Source organism: Odocoileus virginianus, chromosome 19 (genome assembly GCF_023699985.2).
Source record: "Odocoileus virginianus isolate 20LAN1187 ecotype Illinois chromosome 19, Ovbor_1.2, whole genome shotgun sequence".
NCBI classification, from domain to species: Eukaryota; Metazoa; Chordata; class Mammalia; order Artiodactyla; family Cervidae; genus Odocoileus; species Odocoileus virginianus.
Window position 1 is genome coordinate 32,404,264 of NC_069692.1, and position 21,996 is coordinate 32,426,259.

At 36.8% G+C, this 21,996-nt stretch overlaps 1 protein-coding gene across 3 annotated transcripts in view; it reads left to right on the plus strand.

Moving 5' to 3' along the window:
* The window catches only part of ASCC3 (activating signal cointegrator 1 complex subunit 3), a 320,082-nt gene that overhangs the window by 160,052 nt on the left and 138,034 nt on the right, over positions 1–21,996 (plus strand). For all 3 annotated transcript variants that reach the window (XM_070450058.1, XM_070450057.1, XM_070450059.1), the window contains one exon: positions 12,575–12,709. In XM_070450058.1, the coding sequence (XP_070306159.1) occupies positions 12,575–12,709 (135 nt within the window). The remainder of the gene's footprint in view (positions 1–12,574; positions 12,710–21,996) is intronic.

Genomic DNA, 21,996 nt, shown 5'->3' on the forward strand with positions numbered 1-21,996 from the left:
GAAAGACCTATGTACATCTCGAAATTACACAGGGCACAACCATGAACAAAGTGCCATGGAAGTGACATTTTTCTCTGGAGAGATTGGAGAAGTGTCATTTAGAACTGAGCCTTAAAGGTTTGGAGAATTTCCCCAGGTGAAGTTGGCAGGAGAACTGGGTAAAGTAAAACATGGGTAAAGGCCTGGGAACATATTGATACAGGTGCATGCCTCGAGGCTGTGATTAACAGGAAGGATTTAGAGAGATGACACCCCAAAGCCAATAATGAAGAAACTTGGAATGTCATGACCTTTAAGTTAAGGAATTACTAGCTTTAAGAGAGGACCCCAATTAATTTCTAGATTACACTTTTATTTCTTTTTTTTTTTTAAACTGCATCTTCCTATAGTTGTTCATGTAATGAGTGGCAGTTTCTGTGTGTGCCAGGTTCTTAGATTGCGGTAATGCATCACAGTAACCAGATATTAGCTCTGTGAGCACAGGAACATGTGCTGGGGTCATCCACTGTTACATCCCCAGTACTTCTCATGGAAGTGTTAGATGATCGCAGGCTCACAGAGGAGCTAAATTGAGCACAAAAAAAGTTTAAAATGTTTGTGCTCAGTTGCTAAGTTGTGTCCAACACTCTGTGACCCTGTGATCTGTAGCCCACCAAGCTCCTCTGTCCAAGGGATTTCCCAGGCAAGAATACTGGAGTTGGATGCCATTTCCTTCTCCAGGGGATCTTCCTGACCCAGGGATTGAACCTGCGTATCTTGTATTGGCAAGCAGATTCTTCACCATTGAGCCACCTGGGAAGTCATTAATAAATGCTCAAGAGAGGAACGTATGAATTCTTTGGATGCTCAAAAAGAATAAAGTATCACTTCTACCTAGACACATCAGGGAAATTTTTATTATTTTAACTTAATCATGATAGCCTCATGTCCCTCAGTGTAGGTATGAGTTTCTTTTCTTCCTTTCTTTTTTCTTTTTTTAAATTTATTTTTTAATTGAAGGATAGTTGCTTTACAGAACTTTGTTGTTTTCTGTCAACGTCAACATGAATTAGCCATAGATATACATATGTCCCCTCCCTTTTGAACCTCTCTCCCATCTCCCTCCCATCCCACCCCTCTAGGTTGATACAGAGCCCCTGTATGAGTTTCCTGAGCCAAACAGCAAATTCCCATTGGCTATCTATTTTACACATGGTACCAAGGGAACATTTCATGCAAAGATGGGCTCAGGAAAGGACAGAAATGGTAGGGACCTAACAGAAGCAGAAGATACTAAGAAGAGGTGGCAAGAATACACAGAAGAACGATACAAAAAAGATTTTCACGACCCAGATAATCATGATGGTGTGATCACTCACCTAGAGCCAGACATCCTAGAACGTGAAGTCAAGTGGGCCTTAGGAAGCATCACTACGAACAAAGCTAGTGGAGGTGATGGAATTCCAGTTGAGCTATTTCAAATCCTGAAAGATGATGCTGTGAAAGTGCTGCACTCAATATGCCAGCAAATATGGAAAACTCAGCAGTGGCCACAGGACTGGAAAAGGTCAGTTTTCATTCCAATCCCAAAGAAAGGCAATCCCAAAGAATGCTCAAAATACCACACAATTATGCTCATCTCACACGCTAGTAAAGTAATGCTCAAAAATCTCTAAGCCAGGCTTCAGCAATACCTGAACTGTGAACTGCCAGATGTTCAAGCTGGTTGTAGAAAAGGCCGAGGAACCAGAGATCAAATTGCCAACATCCACTGGATCATCGAAGAAGCAAGAGAGTTCCAGAAAAACATCTTTTTCTGCTTTATTGACTATGCCAAAGCCTTTGACTTTGTCGATCACAACAAACTGTGGAAAATTCTGAAAGAGGTGGGAATACCAGACTATTTGACCTGCCTCTTGAGAAACCTATATGCGGGTCAGGAAGCAACAGTTAGAACTGGACATGGACCAACAGACTGGTTCCAAATAGGAAAAGGAGTACATCAAGGCTGTATATTGTCACGTTGCTTATTTAACTTATATGCAGAGTACATCATGAGAAACACTGGGCTGGAAGAAGCACAAGCTGGAATGAGATTTCCAGGAGAAATATTAATAACCTCAAATATGCAGATGACACTATAGCAGAAAGTGAAGAGGAACTAAAATGCCTCTTGATGAAAGTGAAAGAGGAGAGGGAAAAGTTGGCTTAAAGCTCAACGTTCAGAAAACCAAGATCATGGCATCTGTTCCCATCACTTCATGGCAAATCGATGGGGAAACAGTGGCTGACTATTTTTTGGGGCTCTAGAATCAGTGCAGATGGTGATTGCAGCCATGAGATTAAAAGATGCTTACTCCTTGGAAGGAAAGTTATGACCAATCTAGACAGCATATTAAAAAGCAGAGACATTACTTTACCAACAAAGGTCCATCTAGTCAAGGCTATGGTTTTTCCAGTGGTCATGTATGGATGTGAGAGTTGGACGGTGAAGAAAGCTGAGCGCCAAATATTGATGCTTTTGAACTGTGGAGTTGGAGAAGACTCTTGAGAGTCCCTTGGACTCAAGGAGATCCAACCAGTCCATCCTAAAGGAGATCAGGCCTGTGTGTTCATTGGAAGGACTGATGCTGAAGCTGAAACTCCAGTACTTTGGCCATCTGATGCAAAGAGCTGACTCATTGGAAAAGACCCTGGCACTAGGTAAGATTGAGGGCAGGAGGAGAAGGGGACAACAGAAGATGAGATGGTTGGATGGCATCACTGACACAATGGACATGAGTTTGGGTGGGCTCCGGCAGTTCGTGATGGACAGGGAGGCCTGTCGTGCTGCAGTTCATGGGGTCGCAAAGAGTCGGACACAACTAAGCGAGTGAACTGAACTGAACTGACTGTTTTCAGTGGTTTATCATTTTTTTCTGAATCCCGAATGAATGTTTTCACTGTATACAGTCATAATGAGTTTGTGTTTTACCTTCGCAGCTCTTATTGCTCATCTGTCTAATGTCCATTTCTGCCTAGAGCCTGTATTCACCAAATCCATGTGGGTTTGTGGTCTTCTCTGTGCCTTTGACCTCTGTATATTATACTTTCCTAGGAAGTACTATTTATTTTCTTCTGCTGGAGCGTGTCTCTTTTCTTTTTAAGGCATTTCCAGGTAAACTAAAACTTTTTGATCAAAAGTACAGCCACTACCCTCCTTAAAGTCCATTATTAAATATGTGTTCTGTCAGTTTTTACTTTGATGCTGTAAATCCCTTAGCAATAAAATAATCACATCAAATGTAGTAGTACAGTAGTAAATTATAAATATACCTTTACAACCTCATCATTGATCGTTGCTCCTTTTCAATATAATTTATATGTTTATAAAACTTAAGGCTTGTTTCAGTGGGCAATACAAGTATTGTAAGATATACAGAGAGAACATTATCTTTTTATACCCCCTATATTATACCTTTTTATACCCATCCTATTTTCATTTGTGAGTTAATTAATTTGGTGGGTGTTCATTCATATCTGTCTCTTTTTAAACACACACACACTTTATAATATACTCCGAATAATGCAGTGGAAATTGTTTTTTAATTTTATTTTTTTTCGTAGCACTGTATTATGGATATCTCTGTAGATATCTTTGCAGACCTGTGGTGTGTGTGTGTATGTGTGTACAAGAACAAAATCCAGTTCTTCCTGTGCCCCTCATTGGGTTTTGAGAACCACACAGTGCTAATGAAGTCCCATACCTTTTTGGGTGTTGATGACTATTTTCACTTTCTTGCCTATGAATTTCCCAGTAGTCACAGAGAAAACTCCTGACAGATTTAAACAAAAATATAACCATTTCCATACTAAATAAGATATCATAAACAGTCAAAAGATAAAACATAGACTAGAACAAAATATTTGCAATGTAGAAAAAAAGACAAAACATACTATCTTCTATATTATAAGAGCACCTAAAAATAATAAGCAAAAATGCCCAATAATAAAACAGACAATATTCAAAATAGAGACATAGTTCAATGGTCATATATATTTCACCCAACAATTTGGCTTCTAGGAAAATATCTGCAAACAATGAAATTGCTTGTATTCAGAGTTGTTTATTACAGCATTGCTTTAAATAAGAAAAGATTAGAAACAATGTAAATACAACAAAGATTGGTTAAATAAATTATGGTATTTCTAAGTAAAGGAATACTATTGCAAATGAAAAAGTAAATGAGGAAACTTAGTATGGATGTGAAAAAGATCTTCAGATGACCAATGTCTTCAACTGGTCAGTATTGGCAGGACTAAAATGAAAACTGATTCACAGCAATCAGAATGAAGCCTTTTAAAATTACATTTACTTGATATGACAGATAAGTTAATATAATCACAGCAATAAAAACGATTTTGTTGCCTGCCTGCCCTTGTGGTATATAAATCTGAAATCTATCTGCAGTGGCACTCCTCATTCAAACTACACATCGTAGAAAATGATTTGGCTATTTTCTCCATTCTCCCAAAGATAGTACTTACAGAATCATTTTAAACGTGCAGAGGACAGGTTAGGGATTTGTTTTTCTTTCTTTCTTTCTTTTTTTTTTTTTTTACTTCCAATGACTACCACTTCCCTGGATTCTCAAATGTTAACATTCAACTTATTAATGGCTTATAAAACCAGATTGCTTGGTCCCATCCTCCTCGTTTTTTGGCTCAAATGTGAGGAGATGCTATTAATTGATAATTTTAACAAGTTTCCAGAGGATACTAATGCTCTTGGTCTGGGGACACATTTTTAGAATCACTGTTTGTTTAGATCATTGGGGCTTATTTCTCTTGAGGATCCTGGGTTAAGAATGTTAGGAAGAACTGAGAGCAGAACAAATAAATGGCTATAGTGGTTAGAGTCATAACATGAATACCATGAGATCAACTTCCTCACCCTCAAGCCTTATTCTTTAATCACTGCAGTAGCCAATACCGTATACCATAGAACATTTTTTCTCAGCAGCATTTCCTACTGGACATCTATCTGCCATGTTGTATCTTTTTCAGTTATGTCGATTCTTAGTCTTCCTTCTTAGTGGAAATGTCTAGGGAAGAGAATTTGATTCAAGATTTTACAGTCAATCTTTGGCCTTCCTCCTGTTCTAAAATAATCTCAGGCTTAAATATTTCTGTTAATCTTTTTTTATTCCTAGTTCATCTGGCACAACACCCTTACAAGGTTGTTGGAGTGTTCTTTCTAATTATTTTCTGTGGTGTAAGATGGGGATTCCCAGGTGCCTCAGCAGTAAAGAATCCGCCTGCCTGAGCTGGAGACACAGGTTCAATCCCAGGGTTGGGAAAATCCCCTGGAAGTGCAAATGGCATCCCACTCCAGTATTCTTGCCTGGAAAACTCCATGGACAGAGGAACCTGGCAGACTATACAGTCCAAGGGGCCACAAAGAGTTGGACATTACTGAGCATGCATGCACCATGCATGTGGTGTTAGATATGCATGCACTTGCGTAGATGAGGAATAAATGTTTTTATAGGTGACAATTTATACTGCTCATTCACTGATCTAACCCTTTGGTCTTTGGGGTCAAGTTGATTTTATTAATGTTTATTACCTTTATCATGGTGTTAATACTTACCAGCTTTGACTAAGGGTCTCCAAGTCCCTATACAAAGAGTTTTAGCATCTCCTTTGAATTTGTTAGAAGTGCAAATTCTTGTCTTGCCTCAGACTTACTTATAGAAAGGGTATTGAGGGAAGGAGCAATGGTTTGTGTTTTTAACAAGCCTGCCAGGTGATTTTGATGGTTCTAAAATTTGAGCACTGTTGTCTTATTAAATGTAGTGGTTCACTTACATGATATCCTTTAATCCTTGCAGTAATCTTGTGACACTAGTAACTATGTCATAGAGGAAATTAGGATCAGAGATAAAATAATTTGTTCTCAATCACACTGCTGTTTAACAAACTTCAAAGTAAAATTGTCTTTTTAAGGTAATATGTCCTTCTTTCCTTTGACTACACTGAAAGAGTATCAGTTATTTTAGCATTTTGGTATTTTGAGTGATTGTTGTCTGAACTTTTACTTTTCATTAATTTTAATCAGCATCTTATTTGAGGAACAGTTTCTTTGACAAGTCAAATAACAGAACCAGAACTCAGGTTCACATACTTTTATTCTTAGTCCAGAACTGATTCCATGGTACATTTTTAAACTAAACAATTTTTTAAACTAAAAATAAGTATATAAAATATTTTTAATTCCATTAGCCTAACAAACCCTGAGTTAAAAACATAAGCAGTTCAATAAAACAATTAAAACTTATCAGCATTATTGACTTGAATCTACTTTTCTAATCTTATTTTAATGACACATTGCCCATTTAACTGCTGTTTGGTTACCAGCAGTGTTTCTAAGATTAATTTGAAGTTATTTCTGCCAAATGAAACAGTGCTGTCCTCTCTGTTAGTTATCATTTTCATATGAGTCTATTTAAATTAATTAACCAAATTAGCAAACCATAAAATCAAGTATGTTTATAGAGACCCAAAACCTTGTAATGGCTTCTGTTGGAGCCTCTAGACAGAAACTTCTTAACAAGAAAAAGAGTTTATTTTACTGAACAAGACATGATGGATTCTTTAATAAAAAGAAATTGCTACTTTAAGTTGTAACTAATATTTCTCTTGGCTGCAGTAGAAAATAATTTGCAAAATGATAAGTTGACAAGTCAGACTGAAATAATTAATGAAGATTTAGGGTCATATTTTATTTTCCCTTATGTTTTCCATATCTGTTATTTTAACAGGATTTACATAATATGGTATTTGACTTATGGAGAATAGAAATCTGGTTGTATTCTAAAAATCTTGCCCATCTGGAAAATGACTTTGGGGCAATACTAATTATATAAAATATCTTAATAATATCTGATATTTCATATGTATAGGTAAATAAAGATGGGTTATTAGGGAATCTTTGTAGTGGTGATTTTACTTATGTTTCCTTTTGAACTCCTTTTAATTTTAAAAAAGAAAACTAAATTGGTGGTAATCATTAACTGTTTTCACACAGTAATACAGTGGTGATCTCAATAGTTGTTAATAATTCAGTTTTTCGCCCCTACTGCTTGATATTTTTACTCAGTTGGTTTTAGGGAAGGACTGAGAAATCTATTTTAACAAGCCCCAGCAGTAATTCTGAGGAAGTGGCCCCTAGGCCTCAGTGTAAGAAACTTCGAAAGAGAATCTACTTCTTCAAGCTAACACTGAAACCACCAATGCTAAATACTCTGTAGACTACCATAGCTTTTTCCATGCAGATTGCACCCAGCTCCTAGTCAGCTAGGGTCAACTCCTAGTGATTCCATCTTGGCGTAACAGTGTGTGTTCCAATTTGGTGCCTTGGAACATATTTCTTAAGGTTTCCCTGGTGCTTTGGCCACTGTTTGGCACTCAATAGGTATGTGTATACATCTTGGCATGAATGAATAAAGGAAACCAACTAGCTCCACATTTAGCATTGCTGTTACCACACTTTATCTGTCTTTTGGGTCAGTTCCCTAAATTATTTCCAGTTTTATCTCCCTCCTTAAATTGTATAGAAGAAGGGACCATGCCTTATCCATTTTCATATGTCTCCCAACAGTATTTTACACACACACGGCCAATAAATATATATTAAGTAAAAAAAATTTTGTGTTTATTTAATCTATCACACAAGATTCCCATCTCCATGAGGATAGGGACTTTGTGTCTTTTTCACAGCAGTTTTCTCAGGGCTTGATAGTGACTGCATGCCCAGAAACGTTTAAGCAAATTAATAAAATTTAAGTAATTTAAGTAAGTAAAATAATAAAATATAGCTTTATTCTAATTGAGATTTTCTTAAAATTTAATGTTGGGGTAAATGAGATTTTGTGTGTGGTCAAATGTATTTTTATATAAAAGAAAAAAGTCTGCCTTACTTACCCTTTAAAAAGAAATTCATAGATGAAATGCCCTTATCTTTAAGAAGACAAGATGGTGGGATTTGACAGAATATAAATTGGTGAAGCTTCAGCATGGCATTATGGTTAACAGAGTATTCTACATAAATTAGTATTAAACAATTTATGTCAGGAATTATGAAAATATCATAATGAACATAATGTCAGCATATCCTCGACATGCTCTGAGGTAAAGATGACTCCTCAGAAACCTAGAAAGCCTATGAAAAGCAGATTTATTTTTTGATTTGTGTGTTTTTAGGGGGGGGATTAAAAATAAGGAAATCAAAAAAATTTCTAAGTATCCATGAAACTTACTGAAATACATTTTATTATCATTCCCTTCAGAAATATGCTTATGATAATATTTCTTTTCAAATCACATTAGTATCAGAAAATAAGTTCAGTCAGTCAGTTCAGTCACTCAGTCATGTCCAACTACTTGTGACCCCATGGACTTCAGTGTGACTGCAGCATGCCAGGCTTCCCTGTCCATCACCAACTCCCAAAGCTTGCTCAAACTTAAGTCCATCAAGTCAGTGATGCCACCCAACCATCTCATCCTTTGTTATTTATCCCCTTCTCCTCCCGCCTTCAATCTTTCCCAGCATCAGGGTCTTTTCCAGTGAGTCAACTCTTTGCATCAGGTGGCCAAAATATTGTAGTTTCAGCTTCAGCCTCAGTCCTTCCAATGAAATTCAGGACTGATTTCTTTTATGATGGACTGGTTGGAACTCCTTGCAGTCCAAGGGACTCTCAAGAGTCTTCTCCAACACCACAGTTCAAAAGCATCAATTATTCGGCTCTCAGCTTTATTTATAGCCCATCTCTCACATCCGTACATGACCACTGGAAAAACCATAGCCTTGACTAGATGGACCTTTGTTTGCAAAGTATTGTCTCTGCTTTTTAATATGCTGTCTAGGTTGGTCATAGCTTTTCTTCCAAGGAGCAAGCGTCTTTTAATTTCATGGCTGCAGTCACCATCTGCAGTGATTTTGGAGACCAAAAAAATAAGATCTGTCACTGTTTCCATTGTTTCCCCTTGTATTTGCCATGAAGTGGTGGGACCAGATGCCATGATCTTAGTTTTCCAAATGCTGAGTTTTAAGCCAACTTTTTCAGTCTCCTCTTTCACTTTCATCAAGAGGCTCTTTAGTTCTTCACTTTCTTCCATAAGGGTGGTGTTATCTGCATATCTGAGGTTATTGGTATTTCTCCCAGCAATCCTGATTCCAGCTTCATCATGCCCGGCATTTCACATGATGTACTCTGCATATAAGTTAAATAAGCAACGTGACAATATATAGCCTTGAGGTACTCCTTTCCCGATTTGGAACCTGTCTGTTGTTCCATGTCCAGCCCTAACTATTGCTTCTTGACCTGCATACAGATTTCTCAGAAGGCAGGTCAGGTGGTCTGGGATTCCCATCTCGAAGAATTTTCCACAGTTTGTTGTGATCAACACAGTCAAAGGTTTTGGCGTAGTCAATAAAGCAGAAGTAGATGTTTTTCTGGAACTTTTGCTTTTTTGATGATCCAATGGATGTTAGCAATTTGATCTCTGGTTCTTCTGCCCTTTCTAAATCCAGCTTGCACATCTGGAAGTTCTCAGTTCATGTACTGTTGGAGTCTGGCTTGAAGAATTTTGAGCGTTGCTTTGTGAGTGTGTGAAATGAGTGCAATTGTGTGGTAGTTTGAGCATTCTTTGGCATTGCCTTTCTTTGGGATTAGAATAAAAACTGACCTTTTCCAGTGCTGTGGCCACTGATGAGTTTCCCAAATTTGCTGGCATATTGAGTGTAGCACTTTCACAGCATCATCTTCAGGATTTGAAATAGCTCAACTGGAATTCCATCACCTCCGCTAGCTTTGTTCGTAGTGATGCTTTCTAAGGCCCACTTGACTTCGCATTCCAGGATGTCTGGCTCTAGGTGAGTGATCACACCATCATGGTTATCTGGGTCATGAAGATCTTTTTTTATAGTTCTACTGTGTATTGTTGCCATCTCTTCTTAATATCTTCTGCTTCTGTTAGGTCCATGCCATTTCTGTCCTTTATTGAGCCCATCTTTGCATGAAATGTTCTCTTGGTATCTCTAATTCTCTTGAACAGCTCTCTAGTCTTTCCCATTCTGTTGTTTTCCTCTATTTCTTTGCATTGATCACTGAGGAAGGCTTTCTTATCTCTACTTGGTATTCTTTGGAGCTCTGCTTTCAAACAGGTATATCTTTCCTTTTCTCCTTTGCCTTTAGCTCCTCTTCTTTTCTCAGCTATTTGTAAGGCCTCCTCAGACAGCCATTTTGCCTTTTTGCATTTCTTTTCCTTGGGAATGGTCTTGTTCCCTGCTTCCTGCACAGTGTCATGAACCTGCATCCATAGTTCTTCAGGTACTCTATCAGATCTAATTACTTGAATCTATTTGTCACTTCCACTGTATAATCGTAAGGAATTTGATTTAGGTCATATCTGAAAGTCTAGTGGTTTTTCCTACTTTCTTCAATTTAAGTCTGAACTTTACAGTAAGGAGTTCATGATCTGAACCACAGCTGGCTCCTGGTCTTGTTTTTGCTGACTGTATAGAGCTTCTCCATCTTTGGCTGCAAAGTATGTAATCAGTCTTATTTCGATGTTGACCATCTAGTGATGTCCATGTGTAGAGTCTTCTCTTGTGTTGTTGGAAGAGGATATTTGCTATGACCAGTGCATTCTCTTGGCAAAACTCTGTTAGCCTTTGCCCTGCTTCATTTTGTTCTCCAAGGCCAAATTTTCCTGTTACTCCAGGTATTTCTTGACTTCCTACTTTTGTATTCCAGCCCCCTATAATTAAACAGACATCTTTTTTGGGTGTTAGTTCTTGAAGGTCTTGTAGGTCTTCATAGAACCATTCAACTTCAACTTCTTCAGCATTACTGGTTGGGGCATAGACTTGGATTAATGTAATATTGAATGGTTTGCCTTGGAAACTAACAGAGATCATTCTGTTTTTTTGAGATTGCATCCAAGTACTGCATTTCAGCCCCTCTGTTGACTGTGAGGGCTGCTCCGCTTCTTCTAAGGGATTCTTGCCCACAGTAGCAGATATAATGGTCGTCTGAGTTAAATTTGCCCATTCCTTAGAACACCGATTAAAGTGTGAACACTCCAGCTTTATGTCCTTGAAGGCTGTGATTAACTTATGTTAAATTTTACCAAATGACCTAGCATGCTGGTTCTATTTTCTCTAAACACTTTGGGAGATTTTCATTAAGTAACTTCTTCTTCTCCAGAATACCCACTCTCCTTTACTTTTAATACACCCTAAATGAGTGTCACTTAAGTATTCCAGTTTCTTGAACAATGGTTATCTCAGATTTTACTTCACTATGAATTTTATCAGATCCCATATCTGAAACATTCCCTTTGACAAGTTTACTGTGGGCTAATCATTGCCTTGGCCAAAAAGTTCATTCAGGTTTGCCATTTGATGGTACGAAAAAACCTGAGCAGACTTTTTGGCCGACGCATTATAAGGTTACTATAGGTTAATTATATAGCATGAGCTCTAGATCTATATCATTCTGGCTCCTTTTAGGTCAGATACCAGACCTCCTTCCCATTTTCACTTTTGTTTGTCCTCAAAATGATCTCTTACTAAGGTCAACTCCCATGAGCCTATTAATTTTCTGACTGAAAGCAGTCTGTTACATATCCTTCTAAATGTGTAGCCTGAGATAACAGCAAAGTTCCAGCTTCTGGGGAAACACAGTTGACAGGAAAACATGGAGAGATACTGGAAAGAGAGGCAAGAATCAGGAATTAGTCATGGCTCTTTTGGAAAGCTGGGGTTGAACTATGAAGGGAGGGGACAGGGAAAGTGGAGACTGAAGAAGAAACATCACATAGAAGAGAAGGCAGGCCCTGATAAGCAGCAAATGCAGACTGCCAGTCACTCCCTGATTTTACTCTCTTTTTTGCCTTCACATTCTGCCTGACTTCTATCCCTGAAAGAACTTTTATCCTTTTCCTCTTGACAAAGCATCCAGACACTGAACTTCCCCTAATTCAGATTTCCACTGTCACTTTGTAGAAAGGCTGCCACAACAGAAAATGCCAAATACTTCTCTAGAAGCTTTGTCTTCTCCAGCAGTCCCCTAAACTGTATTTTAAATGGTTGTTCTTAGACACGATTTCATCCAAAGAAGAGTGATCTTTATTGTTTTCAATTTCCTTAAACATCTTAATGATACTGGCAGTTTCATTGACTAGGGAGAATAAGGCTCTAGAATGTTTTTATACTCTGTCTTCATAAGATATGATTGTGCTAATGAATCACATCTTCAGAAGAAAAATGCATAAATCAAATTTCACATTTTATATAATCCATTAATTTCATTTTGACTTCTGCCTATTTTTAGGATTAATGATAAACAAAACCATAGTATTGACTTTTACTTAACTTGCCCTTATCCAAATGGAATTTGTTCTAAAATAAGCAAATGTTGACATGTTCATAAACTGGGGGGTTATTTTGAAAAGTTATTAGTTGTTTATATATTGTGATTTCCAGACCAATACTAAGCTATCTCTTAATGAAGGTGAATATTAAATCCACTGTTTTCCTTTATTTTAGGTGATGGTGTTTGTACATGCTCGAAATGCCACTGTAAGAACAGCTATGTCTCTAATAGAGAGAGCCAAGAATAATGGCCAGATTTCCTACTTTTTACCTACTCAAGGACCTGATTATGGACATGCAGAAAAACAGGTAGGGAACAAATGACAAAACAATACAAGAACTAAAACACATAATGTGCCAGATATTTTATATGTGAAAGATTCATGGTCTCTAATTTCCAATAAGTTACATTGTAGATTTATCATGTTATAGTTCTTTTTTCTTGACTGTCAAAGGATCTCAGTGCTTGATGTATTCAATTAGTACTTTTTTCTATGTGATTATAATTGTAATGTTTAGTTCTCTTTAAAATATAGTTAAAGCATAAAATAATTTAAATATTATAAAATCTGTTAATGTCTAATGGATTCTTCTTTTAAAGATAATTTTTTTTAAGTTTCTAGAGTCAACACGGACAGATGTAATTAGCATAAACAAAAGCTGTTTTTTAAGAAAGCGTTTTGTTTTATATTGGAGTATAACCAAGTAACACTGTTACGGTAGTTTCAGGTGGAGAGCAGAGGGACTCCGTCATGCATACACATGTATCCACTCTCCCTCAAGCTCCCCGCCCATGCATGCTGCCACATAACATTGAGGAGGAAAGAGTCGTGTCTGACTCTTTGCAGCCCCGTGGACTGTAGCCCACCAGTCTCCTCTGTCCATGGGATTTCCCAGGCAAGAATACTGGAGTGGGTAGCCATTCCCTTCTCCAGGGGATCTTCCTGACCCAGGGATCGAACTCTGGCCTCCCGCATTGCAGGCAGATGGTTTGCCCTGTGAGCCACCAGGGAATTCCCTGTAAATAACATAAACAAAAGCTCTTTTTTAGAGTGCACGTTTGAGACCCAAAAGATTCAGAACAACTGCCTTGCTATTCAGTATATACTCAAAGGGCCTGAAAAGTCTGTGTCCTTGTTAGAAAGGCAAAGCCTGAGCCCCCCAGCCCTGCCGTGATTTTACACCTCCTAGTCTGCATTTCTGCTTGAGCCCCAGAGGATTTCTGCACATGATAGTTTGAGAAGCACATCTATAGGTTATTTGGGTATTGCTAGTATTCAGAGATTTACCAAAGATTTTGTTTACTCATATCAAATAATGATTTAGATAGAGTGGACTACAGCCTGAGGGCCAAAGGTGGCAAATTTTGTAATTAGTTTAATTAGAAAACAGTCAGAGCCCTTCCTTTATCTTCTATGGATGTCTTTACACAATGGGGAAAAATTGAGTACTTTCTATCGAGATGTATGGCTCACAAAACCGAAAATGCCCTTTATCCCTTTGCAGAAAATTTTGCCTTGGTTTAAAGCTATACGTATAAATTTTTTTAATTAAAAAAAACTATATGCATAAAATGGTGGGAACTTCAGAATATTTTGTTTGCATAACATGAGGTTGAACTGATATTTGCTGAGTAGCTGCTACATATGCTCTGCACCTTCATATTTACTAGCATAATAAGGTGTATTTGGTTATTAGGATTGTGCTGTAAATCTTACCATTTTATATTGATATTTTAAATTCTATCTGTGATAATGTGATACAGGTTGTTTTGAATGTCAGATTCTCTTTCAGTGTAACTACAAAATTTATCCATTTTTTTTCTCTGTAAAATTTTCTATTACGTACCACTTGTTATGCAGCTTTGTATTCCTCCAGTTATCTATTAATTATGAATTTATGAGAGTCTTTGAAAAGTCAGGTCAGCATTCATAAGTCTTGTTTCATTTTCTTTGGAAATACAGAGCAGCTCTATTGTGTTTAAAAGCCAAGCCTTGAGAGCCACCTTGTGGATTTCTAGTTATTTCATACCTCTCGAATCTGAGAGTCATTGCTATTCTAAATCATACAAGTTTGTTGTTTCATTGTGATAATAATATTCAGTATTTATCAAGAGTTTACTTGAGCCAGGCATTGTTTTCATTGCCTTCTATTACTCACTCAATGGTCACAACTTATGATGTAGGTTTTTACTGTTATTATCTCTTGATGTGACATATTATGCATAAGTAATTCAAATATAGCATTAAATAGTCAAAAGCATATAGAAATAGTTTATATAGAGACATTTTCAAATGATATTTATTTAAGGCCACACCACCAAACATGTAATCACAGAACACTAAGCTGAAAAAAAAAGCAGAGAAATACAGAGTTTTCCTACAGTTAGGTAAACTTGGAAACCCCTAATCATTTTATTGGACCTTTTTTTGGATATTCTTATTATGCTTGATTTTTATCCTGACCTACTTATTATTTTTTTGACCAAGGGTGGATTCCCCATAGATTTATTAATAAGTACATGTTTTCAAGGAACATTGTCCTTTTCTCCGTTATCCTTTTTAATATGGTATTTGGCTGATCATAGCTACCCTAAAACTACCTTTCTTGTTTGCCTTTGTTTCTCAAAGACAAACATTATGAAGAGATGTTCTCACTTTAGTTATCTCATTTGACAGAATGCCACTATTCTGTCTTAAAGATTCTCATCCGTATTTTACACATAAGAAAACTGAAAAAAAGAATAAATTTTTCCAGAGGCTACCATGTAGTAAGTGGAGCTGTGATTTCAATTAGTCTGACTCCAAAGTCTACCTTTTCACCACCCATTTCACAAACAGTGCATCCTGTTTGTTCAAAAGTGAGTATATCAAACCCAACCTGTGGTTTGCTAAAGGCTTTAGAGCTTTGAGCTTGTGGTTTTGTTTTGTTTTTTTAACTAAGTGGAAGAACATTTCTTTGACCCAACTATATCCTAAAGAAAGATTTAAAACAGTTGGCCCCTCCACCATGGAAATTATTTTATAACAAAATATAGTAATCTTTCTGAATGTTTTCTCAAAGCTCTAGAATTTTAGTTTATTCTTCTAGTGCAAGATATACGTTTGTTCCTATTCCTTGAAGTGCCTTTTAAACTTGAATAGTATTAACTTTCTAGCAATCTAAGGACACTATTACCATGATGGTAGGAGATATTTCTTCTCACGAAATTGAAAAATGGAAAATTAAGTATTCAAAACATGAAAATTAGAAGGTAAATTTGCTATGGTAGCACATAAAAATTTAGTGTCATGACTCCTATTGATGGAACTACAGCTCAATACCTATTGTGCCACAGCCATACTTTACTCCTAAGTGTTTAAAGTAACCATCTCAATTCCTAATTCACCAAGTATGGTTTTTAAAAAGCATTTCTTCACAGTTTTATTCAACATACAGTCACTTTCAGTTCAGTCACTCAGTCGTGTCCAACTCTTTGCGACCCCATGAACCGCAGCATGCCAGACCTCCCTGTCCATCACCAATTCCCGGGGCCCACCCAAACCCATGTCCATCGAGTCAGTGATGCCATCCAACCATCTCATCCTCTGTCGTCCCCTTCTTCTCCTGCCCTCAGTCTTTCCCAGCATCAGAGTCTTTTCCACTGAGTCAGTTCTTCGCATCAGGTGGCCAAAGTAATGAAGTCTCAGCCTCAATATCAGTCCTTTCAATGAACACCCAGAACTGATCTCCTTTAGATGGACTGGTTGGATCTCCTTGCAGTCCAAGGGACTCTCAAGAGTCTTCTCCAACACCACAGTTCAAAAGCATCAATTCTTCGGCGCTCAGCTTGCTTTATAGTCCAACTCTCACATCCATACATGACCACTGGAAAAACCATAGCCTTGACTAGACGGACCTTTGTGGACAAAGTAATATCTCTGCTTTATAACATGCTCTCTAGGTTGGTCATAACTTTGTTTCCAAGGAGTAAGCGTCTTTTAATTTCATGGCTGCAGTCACCATCCGCAGTGGTTTTGAAGCCCAGAAAAATAAAGTCAGTCACTGTTTCCACTGTTTCCCCATCTATTTGCCATGAAGTGATGGGACCAGATGCCATGATCTTAGTTTTCTGAATGTTGAGCTTAAACCAACTTTTTCACTCTCCTCTTTCACTTTCATCAAGAGGTTCTTTAGTTCACTTTCTGCCATAAGGGTGGTATCATCTGCATATCTGAGGTTATTGATATTTCTTCCGGCAATCTTGATTCCAGCTTGTGCTTCCTCCAGCCGAACATTTCTCATGATGTACTCTGCATATAAGTTAAATAAGCAGGGTGACAATATACAGCCTTGACGTACTCCTTTTCCTGTTTGGAACCAGTCTGTTGTTCCATGTCCAGGTCTGACTGTTGCTTCCTGACCTGCATACAGGTTTCTCAAGAGACAAGTCAGGTGGTCTGGTATTCCCATTTCTTTCAGAATTTTGCACAGTTTGTTGTGATCCACATAGTCAAAGGCTTTGGCATAGTTAATAAAGCAGAAATAGATGTTTTACAGTCACTTTATTTGTTAAATAATAAATAAGACTCATTATGGATTCTTTTTCATGGAGTTGGGGGAATGGTGTGTGTATATAATAAGGCTGTGTCTGTGCCTTAGTCACAGCTGAAAATGACTCTCTTCTTCCCAGTAACAGTTATGTTTCAAGACCGCTCATGCCACTCCCATCTTTGATTTCAAATTCACTCCCAGCTGTAAAACCAACTGCTATTCCCAAATAGTCCACTGAAACAGGATAATACAGAACGGAAACTGAAGTACTCTGAGAGTAACTTAAGCTATAAAGATGGTACTTGCAGTCTCCTCGAGGAAGGGAGCATCTCACGAATTCCAAATGAGGCCCAAAGTAAGAGGGCACATTGATGAAAAGCTTTGGCTCTGACTTCGCCTCAGAAGCCCTGTGCCCTTAGACACCTAAACTTTCTCTTCTATCAAGTGGAATAATAATGGGGTAAATAACACCTGTTCTAGTAGTTTACTGTGAGAGACAAGTGGAATGATATATGAAATTATTTTGGAAACTAACTGAAAAATGATAAAACACTACATGTCATATTATGGTAATCTACTTCTAGAAATTTACTTTGCATATTACTTTCACCCTCTCCCACAGAGAAACTCTTCTTAAGAAATCACTGTTTTCGATAAGAGAACATACTTTAGGGAAAGTAATAGATTGCATTTATTCATAGAAGTTTATTATTAGGGGTACAGACATTTTCATTGGTTAAGCCATTGTTTTTTATTATAATTTTAAGTTGAATAAATTATTCCAATTAGAATCCTCAGATTGTGTTTCATTCTTCATCTCAGTGGAATAAATTCTTTCCTTTAGGGAACAAAACTTTTAACAGGCGTTAAATATTTTAGTACTAGGATGTGTATTTCCACCCACTTTGTACCATATTTCTCTGATTTATGAACACCAATGTGGTTCAGTTTTTTACATATATTAGTGATATTAAAAGTTTTCCTCATAGGTAGATATGAGCTTCCGTGGTAGCTCAGGCAGTAAAGAAATCACCTGCAATGCAGGAGACCCGGGTCGGGAAGATCCCCTGGAGGAGGGCATGGTGACCCACTCCAGTATTCTTGCCTGGAGAATCCTATGGACAGAGGAGCCTGGTGGGCTACAGTCCTTTGGGGTTGCAAAGAGTCAGACATGACTGAGCGACTAACACACACAGGTAGATATGGTCTATCATGCAGCAGGTCTCATGAATGTAGTTATTAGGGATATCTATTAAGCAAATCAGAACACTAGGAAAAAGCCAGTAATAGTATGTACCCTCAAGCTACTTTGAAGTATCATTTTATGACTTTTTATTATTATCTGTATCTGCCAACCATCTCCTGTTTTCATATGTTAGCCTTAGCCTTTGCCTAAGTTATAGGAATTGGAATTTGATATAAATTATCAGATACTTAATATTGATAGCCTTAATTATTTCTGCTTTAGCAGCTTTCCAGCGTCAGTATAGCCTAATGAAATTAGAATTTCCTCTTCCGGGAATAGATGATATCTGTTACCTAAAGAGAGTAGCAGGTGCCTCATAACCCCTTTCTCTTACTTTTTTACTTTAAATAAGTGTAAAATGTTATCTCAGAGTTTATTCTTTCCTCTGGCATATCAACCCCTTTTCCTTTTGAAGGCTAATATATTAATTCTGCTGTCTGTCTGTAACCTCATAAAAAGAATGTTAAAAGTATATTAACTTTTATGTGAAATCAAAGAAAATTAATTAAACAATAGACCTGAGTGTTTAATTGGATTTTTGGAGGCATGACTTTTTCATTTTCAAAGGGAAATAGCCGCTTTAGCATAAAGACTGAAGCCAGGCAAACCTGGGTTTCAGTCTTGACTCACACACTCTAACATATCCGTCTTTTGCCTTCCTTGAGCTGCAATTTGTCATAAACAAAATGAAACTGAGGTAACATAGATCTTGCCAGTCACATAGTAGACACTCTGTAAATGATTATGTATGAGCTTTGAAGGGAAAGAAGATGATAGCTTTAAAGAATAGTAGATGTGACAACATTTAAATATGAAGATTTTGGACAACAAAAAATATTATATTGAATTGTAAAAAGTAATAAATAGGTTGGGGAAATATTAGTCACAAATACAACAGACTAGTTTATATCTTTAGATGTTGTACTTAGTATGTTTAATAGCTAAAACATGGTTTCCAATAAGTAAACGAAGAAAAGAAGGAAATAAAATAGATAAACTATGGGAAAAAATGACTAAAGTTGTATAAATTAATAGACTATATATTCTTAAACCCAATAAATCATCAAACACTAAAAATGATAATGTCAAATTCCGAAGGTGATTTGAGGATTTGGCATACTCCTAGATTTCCTCTTGCAGTAATCAGTTCACTTCTTTTTTAAAAGTTTTTGGTAATATATTTTAAGAGCCAAACTGTTTTTCAGAGCCTTTAACCTTGAAATACTAAACCTGAGAATCTTTCCTTGGAAAAGTTAATGTACACCAAGAGTTTTATCCAAACATATTATTTATAATGAAAAAATTACAGGCAGCTAAATATCTAAAAGTAGGGGAGTTTTAAAGTATGGACAGTTAATTCAATTAAATATTATATACCTACTAAGAAAACTGATTTTAGAGTATATCAGACATCCAGTTCTAAATATGTCAATTTTAGTTCAGCTGGTCGAATGTGCCTCTCTAAATGAATGACCAAATGAGGCAAGACATGCAATCCCACAGAGGATTTAGAAATACATATATAAGGAAAGAAAAATGTGGCATATAACATGAGAAGAATGAACAGTTCAATGGGAAGACAAAAGAGATTAATTTAAGCTGGTGGTCTTGTATTTCAGTAGTCAACAACAGAAAAAAAAAGTAGTAAAGGACATTTTACAAAAAAAGAAAGAAAGAAAGAAAAGAAAAGGACATTCCAAGAGAAAAAGAACGAGAACATGCGCAAAGGGAACCAGTTCATACATTTGAAGAATGAGAGTGTTTCTTGACCAGTGGACTGTAAGGTGAATGAAGGGCTAGGTATATGGATTTCAGTCAGAATGTAGAGGACCGTAGAAGAGTAGTTCATTGATTAACTTTATAAACAGTGAATGATGAAAATAGCACTTTCCCAAGATGAGGACTCTATAATATTTTTTCCCAGTATCGATAAGGCATACTCACTGGGAATTGTAGAAAAGAATGGTATAATTTGCGAGAAACTATTTGCCTCCTTCTGGTTAAATTTTAGTTTTTATGATGACAGTTAAATTATTTCTTCTTAATGGACTTGAAATTATCCACATTAAAGCATATCTTATCAAGATAAATTACTTCAGAAGGCTCACAGAGGTCACTAAATTATTCATGCCATTTCCCATTACTCTTTCATTCAGGGTTTGTAACTGAGCTAAAGGTCTTGTGTTACATATGCATATTTTTTTTCATCTTATGGAGTTAATTTGTTTTCTTTTAACATCTTCAGTTTTTGCTGTCAATCTTCCTTTAACCATGTATTTGTGTTAGTTTGGAAGTCAACTTTGGAAAGTGTTTATATTTTAACCTTATTCATTTTAAAAAGTAGTCACACTGATTTTCTGTGTCACAGTTAGGGAAAAGATAAGTAAAGTCATAGAAGGAAGCTGGGGTGTGCTTTCACTGAGGGAAAACATTTAGCATCTTCTGTGTGCTAATGGATTCTTAGCAGTTATCCATTCTGGTCTAGTTTTACTGAAAAATAAAGCCCTGGATGGGAAGTTGACTTTTGAGAACTGGAAATATAAAGTCCACGAAAACCAATTTAGATAACTTTTGTACTACGCTCTTGACTTCCTTTACCTTTTTACAGTTTAATGTTCTTTGTGCTGGATTTCCATGTATAGAGACACTATATCCAGTGAGTATAGTGTTGGATCCCTGATGCCTTCCTTGGAGAATCCAATACTCTGTTCAGAGAATGTGAACAAGGTGGGTTATACCCCTCCAGCCCTGCAGAGGCTACAGAAGCCTAAAAGCCTAGCCTCCGAGTAGAGCTCACCCTGAGAAGCCAGGCGGAAAACAACTGTTCTGATATTTGAGGAAGAAGCAGGCATCTCGTATTAATAATAAACAAGTTCAGCTCCATAACTCATAGGCTTAACCATCTACCTTCATTCATTTCTTCAGATGAAACTGTTGTAAAAAGTTTCTTGTATTTATATTCCTTTCAAGGGAAGATTTTGTACAACTACCATTGTGTGTGTTTGCGTGAGTTTCAGTATGAAAAAACTGGGTCCTGTTAGGCACACTTTTATGTCTCTTGCTTTTTTTTGCTTAGTGATACATCATGGAGATCTTTCCAAGTCAACACAGAAAGATCTGATTCATTCTTTCAACAACCGCATAGTATGCCCCAATGTGGACATTATTTTCATTCATTTGCCCTGTCTTGATGGATACTTTTGTTGTTTTTAATTATGTTTTATTGTAAACAGTGCTGCAGTAAACATTCTTGCTCATACTCTTGGCAGTTGCAACAATGTCCATTGGAAAAATTCCTGGCAGTGGAATTTATCCATCAACATGGTACATGCATTTAAAAGTTTGGCGAATGAGTGGTCCTGAATTGCCCGCTAAGACTGTTCCAACTTACATTTCCTGAAACAGTAACTTCCTCCTATCTAACTACCAGCACTGAGCAGTGTTAGAATTTTTGGGTTTATGACAGATTAAAAGGCAAAAAAGATACTTCATTATTATTTTTACTGGCATTTCTTTATGAGTGAAACAGCATTTTTCACATTTGCTATTTGAATTTCTTCTGTAAATTGCATGTACTATTATATGTGTTACAAACATTTTTCCTAGTTAACCTGTGATTTTGATTTATTTATGAATATTTTTACCATGATGAGATTTTTATTAGTTTTTATAGTATTTGGGCTTTGTCTTGCTTATAAAGGCCACACCCACTTAATCATGATTTCCTCCAGCCCTTTTTAAACTTAATTTTTAATATTTATTATTAAATCTTTGATCCAACTGGAACTTAACTGCCTATAGTGATGGTATTTGGTTT